The sequence below is a fragment of the Arabidopsis lyrata genome (assembly GCF_000004255.2).
Source record: "Arabidopsis lyrata subsp. lyrata unplaced genomic scaffold ARALYscaffold_1, whole genome shotgun sequence".
Classification (NCBI taxonomy): domain Eukaryota; kingdom Viridiplantae; phylum Streptophyta; class Magnoliopsida; order Brassicales; family Brassicaceae; genus Arabidopsis; species Arabidopsis lyrata.
Genome location: NW_003302555.1, coordinates 26,547,048 through 26,554,170, shown reverse-complemented (window position 1 = coordinate 26,554,170; position 7,123 = coordinate 26,547,048). Strand labels below are relative to the sequence as shown.

The 7,123-nt window shown below is 38.5% G+C and overlaps 2 protein-coding genes across 2 annotated transcripts; both read left to right on the top strand.

Moving 5' to 3' along the window:
- The first annotated feature begins 409 nt into the window (after positions 1-409).
- Positions 410-4,199, top strand: LOC110224838. The gene is made up of 2 exons (XM_021012287.1): positions 410-2,445; positions 2,518-4,199. The coding sequence occupies exons 1-2, from the start codon at positions 930-932 to the stop codon at positions 3,480-3,482; spliced, it is 2,481 nt and encodes an 826-aa protein (XP_020867946.1). The 5' UTR covers positions 410-929; the 3' UTR covers positions 3,483-4,199.
- On the top strand, positions 4,095-7,088 carry LOC110224459. Its single transcript, XM_021010541.1, is given in 4 exon segments — positions 4,095-4,106; positions 4,492-4,557; positions 4,559-5,996; positions 6,075-7,088. Coding segments are annotated over 4 exon segments (2,361 nt in total). The 3' UTR covers positions 6,920-7,088.
- Positions 7,089-7,123: the final 35 nt, after the last annotated feature.

Below are 7,123 nucleotides of genomic sequence, written 5' to 3'. Positions count from 1 at the left end.
ATAAACCAAGAAATTTAGAGTTATCTAAGTCATTATTAACTATTTACTTTGGCCATGATTAGCAATTGGAAAACCAGACAAACAAAAAATGTTGAAGCGCCTGCTTAGCTAGTTGTGCCATTTCACTAATCTGAAACTTTTTAAGTGGATCTCATTAAAACAAAACAACAATATCTCACATAGTAATTAATCTTTGGTGTGATTTATTTTGTTATTTTGCTTATGTATTGAACTTACCAGACACAAAGCTTAGTTATTAATAAGAATATAAGATACATCAAACCACTGTTGCATTAGGTGCATAGAAACTTTGAGAGGTCATCACATTATATGAATATGACTCCATACAAGAAACTTCGATTTGTAACGTCACACTTCATAATTTCAAATGCATAGTTTCTTGCATCAATTTTCAACATGCAAATTATATTTTCTTTTTCTACTATCATTAAAATCATTTTTAAAATATATTCTTCTTGAAGATAAGATACAAACTGCAAGACATAAAACATTTAAAATGATTTTAAGAAATTAATATTTATTTTAGGTTTCTTCTAAGTTACCTTAAAAGGAACTCTTTCATTGCTGCATCCACCTGCAAAAGCAAAACAGTTTCTCTGCCTTCATCTTCAAATATTAAACCCAAAAAAAAAGAGAGAAGAAAAAAAACTATAGCCGAGCTTACCGGAAATTGGTTATCAAAACTATTTTTACTTGGAATTGGTTTGGTTAATTAATACCGAATCGATTGCTTTATGACTGTCAACTGAAACGACGTCGTCATTATCCTTTAACCACACTTTATTTTTCTTTTCTTTTTTCCTCCAAAATTTATGAGTCGTCGTCTTCATTTCTGAGTTCAAAATCCTGAGAATTCTCTTTTTCTTCCATCACCAAGACGAGCGAAGATCTTGTTGAAGAGAGAGAGAATGGTGTTTCCCACTGACAACAGTTCACCAAGAAGCAACAAAAAAACCCGTCTTTTAAAACATTGTATCACCTCCATTGATGGATCTGAAGCTCCTCAAACTCGTTCAGCTCCTTCTCCTCTTTACTTAAAGTTGCTGCCTTTCAGTGTCTCCTTCAATGGGTGGAGAATTCCAAACAAAAATTTCAAGTCTTGGGCAAGAAAAATGGCTGCTTTACACGAACCCATTTGGAGAAAAGCTGGAATTTTCGAAGCCGTCATAGCATCCACATACAAAATCTATCAAAACACAGAGCTGGTTCTGGGTGTTGCTGAGAAATGGTGTCCTGACACCAAAACCTTTGTTTTCTCTTGGGGTGAAACAACCATTACACTTGAAGACGTTATGGTGCTTTTAGGTTTCTCTGTTTTGGGTTCACCGGTTTTTGCTACTCTGGATAGCTCAGGAGAGAGTATGAGGGAGAAGCTGGAGAACGAATGGAAGAAGGTTAAGAAAGATAATGGCAAATTTGTAACCCAAATAGCATGGATGGCGAGATTCATGGACAGTGGTGATGAGCTTGAGCATGTGGCTTTCTTAGTGTTGTGGCTTAGCTACTTTGTGTTTCCATCACGCTTTTATCATCTCTACAAAGCTAGTTTTCCAATTTCTGTTCATCTTTCTAGTGGTACTAGGATTGCTCTTGCTCCTGCTGTTCTTGCTCATTTGTATGCAGACCTAACTCTCTTGAAAAACCACACTAGAGGTTTCAACCAATCAACGATTACTGCCAAAATTGATCTCACTGCCTTGTTTAAGTTGGTTCAAGTTTGGACATGGGAAAGATTCAGGGAACTACAGCCAAAACCAAATCCGTTGCTAAAAGGTGAGCCAAGATTGACTCTCTGGCATGACCTGAAACAAAAAACCAGCGATGTGAGGCAGATTCTGGATAGCTCGAAAATCGACAGTTTTGAATGGCGTCCCTACACAAAAACTGTGAAAAACTGGGAATTTCCTCAGTTTTACCCTGAGAAAGAGATGTGGGTTTCTGTTTGTCCAAGTCTTGATGATGTATTCCTCTCCTTTGCTCGATGCATAAGGGTGTCTGAGCTTGTTGGAATTAACAAAGTGAAGCAATACTTTCCTAATCGAGTGACTTCACAGTTTGGGATGCTTCAGGATGTTCCTTGTCCTGCAAACCAGAAAAAACTCTCACAGGAGGCAGCTTGGAATGATTACAGTAAGCCGGTTGATGATTTGACATTATACATTCCTTCCCGTTGTGCACTACCTTGTGTTACTCCAAAGTTCTGCGAGTGGTGGAGGAAGTCGTTTCCTGGATTCAAGTTTTCTTCGGAAGAGAATGTGGTTGTTGAATCAGCTGAAACATTCAAAGAAAGAACCATCATAGGTGATGATGATAGTTTTATTCCTTCTGGCTCTATGATGAACAGAACAAGCGAGGATGGAATGAAGAAATATGAGGATTCGATAAACAAGAGACCCAAGTACATAAAACAAGCTCGTGAAAACGGTAATAATGAATCACCTGAACCATTGAAATCAAGCAACATCATAGGTGATATTTCTAGTTTTGTTATTTCAGGTCCTAAGATGAACAAAACAAGTAAGGATGCAATGAAGATAGCTGAGGTTTTTAACAAGAGACGCAAGTACATGAAGCGAGCTCGTGAGAATGATGAGATTACTATGGGTCGTTGTCATACACAGGTTCCTTCAGACAATGATGAAGTAGATGGTAGACTCACCATTGCTCAAATGGTGGGACCTAGTAAGAAGAAATATAGTGATGTTAAGAAAAGTAGACGAGATACATCTGAACCGCTTGATAAAAAATGTAGAGTTGAGGTGGATAACAATGATTCGGGGCCTTGTCAAAAGCTTGCTTCGATAAGTTATGATGGAGATGAGACTGTACCATCATCAGAAATAGAGCAAAAGAATGAAGCGACTGATGAAAGTGGAAGCAAAGCAGGTAAGAATGCTGTGTCACCACCAGAGAAAAGGAAAACATGTGATGATGAGCTTGATGTAAATGAAAGTAATGCAGATATGATCAATGATGGCAGCGAGCAACCAAAGTGTTTGCTGCTCCACGAAGATGGTATCATAGCAGGAGAAAAGGCGAGCTCAGAAGAGAAGTTATGCAGTGGTGAAGCTGAGAAGGAAGATGATGTAGTTGTTGATGACAGTTTGATGAACAACAATGAACCAGTCCCTCATCAACAGCATGCATCTGATGAAACAAGCAGTGCATATGAGAGTGGGGTTCTGAGCCCATCTGATGAGTCAAACATTGACATCGCTGTAGGGGAAGGAAGCCAGGGACGGGATTGTTTGCTTCATGGTAATGGCCTCGGAAGTGATGAAACCATGGAATCCAATGAGCAGTTAGAGGATTTAGAAAAGAGAAACAATGATTTTGGTGAAGGTGATGCTGGTAATGACTCCTACGAAAAGAGATTTCACGAGCTGAGGGTTCTGGCATTGTCGATAAAGGAGCGTATTATTAAGGCACAAAAAACTGTGGCATGGTTGAAAGAAAGGTGAGACTCACAACAGAGAAAATTAAATAGCAGCAGCTCGTTTTTGTCAAATGCAAGTAGAAATCAAAGATCAATCTCATCTATGTGATCTTTTGGTTTAGTATCTTTTTATTTATCTGCTTACTATCTTTTGAGGACTGGTTTCCTTTTAAGCGTTTCCTTTGTATCCTTCAAACTCACTTGTGAAGTTCTTGGTGTGTTGTAGATTAGAGTTTTCTAACAGAGATAGCTTCATCCTTAAAAGTAACTGCCTAATGTAAATCGCAGTTACATAAGGATGGTTTTTTGGGTTAAAATGTTGAGAGCCATTGAAAGCCTAAACCTTTTGATGCAAAACCAGCCTGCACAAATCTTCTGAGTCTGCAAGAACCATTGTCTCATGACAACAGTGAGAGCAGCTGCAATAACTGTATTACAAGACATTCAGAGAAACTGAAGAAACTGTGAGGTCTTATAAAGTTTTTTCTTGGATTAGTCCTCCTGTGTTCCATCAATAGTAGCACTAACCACTAAACAAGTAAATATATTTTGATTTATATAGTGTAGAGAATTTCAATTTTAATTAGAACATTATGACGGTAGAGAAGAGTTTAGTAAAGAGAAAACCAGAGGAAAAATGGAGTTTCTGGTTAGGATCTCATGGAAACAAAAGAACAATGTCACACGTATTAATCTTTTGATGTTATCTCTTTTGCTATTTTGCATATATAGAGAGCTTTAATAGAGACAAAGCTTTTGACTTCTCATAATTTTAGTTTTATACAGTAGTTCGGTTTGGTTTGAATATATAGACCGATCGGTTTATAAGAAATTTAAATGGTCAAATAAAGTCCATTCAGGTTCGAATTGGTACAAGCATACTGCAGTTTTTGCATATTTCAATTACCTTGAATAGTAGTGCTTAATTCCAGCAACTTATTTTCCTTAACTTTGATTCAAACTTTCATACACTTAACCAAAACAAATATGGGAAAAAGAACTAAAAATATTATATTTCGTCTTCTCTTCTCCAGAAATTGTTTCCCTCTGAAAACAGTCAATCGCAACAAAAACCCCATCTTTTAAAACCCTGTTTCAACCACCTCCATTGCCGGATCTGAAGCTATGCTTCCTTGTCAAAACCTTCCTCAATTAAATGCTCTGTCTTTCAGTGTTTCCTTCAATGGGTGGAGACTTGCAAACACAAATTTCAAGTCTTGGGCAAGAAAAATGGCGGCTTTACACGAACCCATTTGGAGAAAAGCTGGGATTTTTGAAGCAGTCATGGCATCCATATACAGAATCCGTAAAAACCCAGACCTTGTTCTGGGTGTTGCTGAGAAATGGTGTCCTGACACCAACACCTTCGTTTTCTCTTGGGGTGAAACAACCATAACACTTGAAGATGTTATGGTGCTTTTAGGTTTCTCTGTTTTGGGTTCACCGGTTTTTGCTGCTCTGGACAGCTCAGGAGAGAAGATTATGACGAATCTAAAGAAAGAATGGCTGAAGATTAAGAAAGATAAAGTCAGTTTTGTAACCCAAGTAGCATGGGTGGAGAGATTCATGAACAGTGGTGGTGAGCTTGAGCATGTGGCTTTCTTAGTGTTGTGGCTTAGCTACTTTGTGTTTCCATCAAGCTATTATCATATCTATGAAGCTATTTTGCCAATTGCTGTTCATCTTTCTAGTGGTACTAAGATTGCTCTTGCTCCTGCTGTTCTTGCACACTTGTATGCAGAGCTAAGTCTCTTGAAAAATCACATTGAAGATTTCAGAGAATCAACGATTACGGCTAGAATTGATCTCACTGCCTTGTTTAAGTTGGTTCAAGTTTGGACATGGGAAAGATTCAAGGAACTACAGCCAAAACCCAATCCGTTGCTGAAAGGTGAGCCAAGATTGGCTCTTTGGCACGACCTGAAACAGAGAACCAGCAATGCAGAGCAGATTCTGGAGAGCTCGAAAATCGACAGTTTTGAGTGGCGTCCCTACACAAAAACTATGGAAAGCTGGGAACTTCCTAAGTTTTACCCCGAGAAAGCGATATGGATTCCTGCTGGTCCCAATCTTGATGATGAATTTATCTCCTTTGTTCGATGCATTACGGTGTCTCAGCTTGTTGGAATTGACAATGTGGAGAATTACTTTCCCAATCGAGTGGCTTCTCAGTTTGGGATGCTTCAAGATGTTCCTTGTCCTATTAGTCAGAACAACCTCTCACATGAGGCTGCTTGGAATGATTACAATAAGCCTATTAATGATTTGGCATTATACATTCCTTCCCGTTTTGCAATACCTCGTGTTACTCCAACGTTTTGCGAATGGTGGAGGAAGTCGTTTCCAGAACTACAGTATTCTTCAGGTGATGAATCAGCTGAAAAATTGAAAGCAAGAAACATCATAGGTGATGATACTAGTTTTGTTCCTTCAGGGGTTGGAATCAAGATAACGGAGGAATCGACAAACAAGAGACACATATACATAAAGCAAGCTCGTGATAAGAGACTCAAGTACATGAAGCAAGCTCGTGAAAACGGTAACAACGAATCAGCTGAAACATTGAATTCAACAAACATCATAAGTAATGATACTAGTTTTGTTTTTGTTCTTTCAGGCTCTAAGATGAAGAGAACAAGCGAGGATGGCATGAGTATAGCTGAGGATTCAAACAAGAGACGCAAGTACATGAAGCAAGATCGTGAGAACGATAGTCGTTGTCAGGCACAGGAATCTTCAGAAGATGATAGTCTCACCATTGCTCAATTGCTGAAACTTAATAAGAAGTATAGTGGAGGAGATGCTTCTCAACCGCTTGGTAAAAAATGTATACTTGAGGCGCATAACAATGATTTTGTCCCTTGTCAAAAGCTTGTTTTTATAAAAGATGAAACTGTACAACCCCCAGAAATTGAGAAAAGGAATGAAGAGGCTGATGAAAGTGGATGCATAGCAGGAAAGAATACGGCTGTGAGCCCATTTGATAAAAACAACTCTTCAGATTCTCCCTTTGGTGCTAATGAAGGAGTAGTTGACATTGCTGAGAATGAAGATAATGTTGTTGATCATGATGACAGTTTGATCCAGAAAAAGGTTGCAATAGATGAGCTAGCAATAAAGCCAGACAACAATGAACCAATCCTTTGTCAAAAGCTTGCGTATGAGAGTAAGAGCCCATCAAATGAGTCAAACATTCACATTGCTGTAGCGGATGAAACTCATGGACAGGAACGTTTGCTTCATGATGATGGCCTTGGAAGTGAGGATTTAGAAAAGAGAAACGATGGTTCTGGTGAGGGTAATTCTGGTAATGACTCCGACGAAAAGAGATTTCAAACGCTAAAGGTGCTGGAATCATCAATGGAGGAACGTATTATCAAGGCACATAAAACTGTGGCATGGTTGATAGAACGGAAAAACATAAAAGAGAGACGACTAGCAGCAGCAGCTCGTTTGATCTAGGCGTGTTCGAGGTTGGTTTTGGGCAGTCAAATGCAAGTAGATTATCAAAGATCAATCTCACCTTTGTGATCTTTTGGTTTAGTATCTTTTTATTTTCCTTCTTAGTATCTTCTGAGGACTGGTTTGCTTTTAAGTGTTTCATTTGTATCTTTTGAAATCAGTTATGAGCTTCTTGGTGTGTTGCAGATCAGAATTTACTTAATA

Coding starts and splice junctions, on each gene's coding strand:
- LOC110224838 (XM_021012287.1), top strand. CDS start 930: ATGGTGTTTCCCACTGACAACAGTTCACCAAGAAGCAACAAAAAAACC. Junction 2,446..2,517: donor AAAACAAGCTCGTGAAAACG/GTAATAATGAAT, acceptor TTGTTATTTCAG/GTCCTAAGATGAACAAAACA.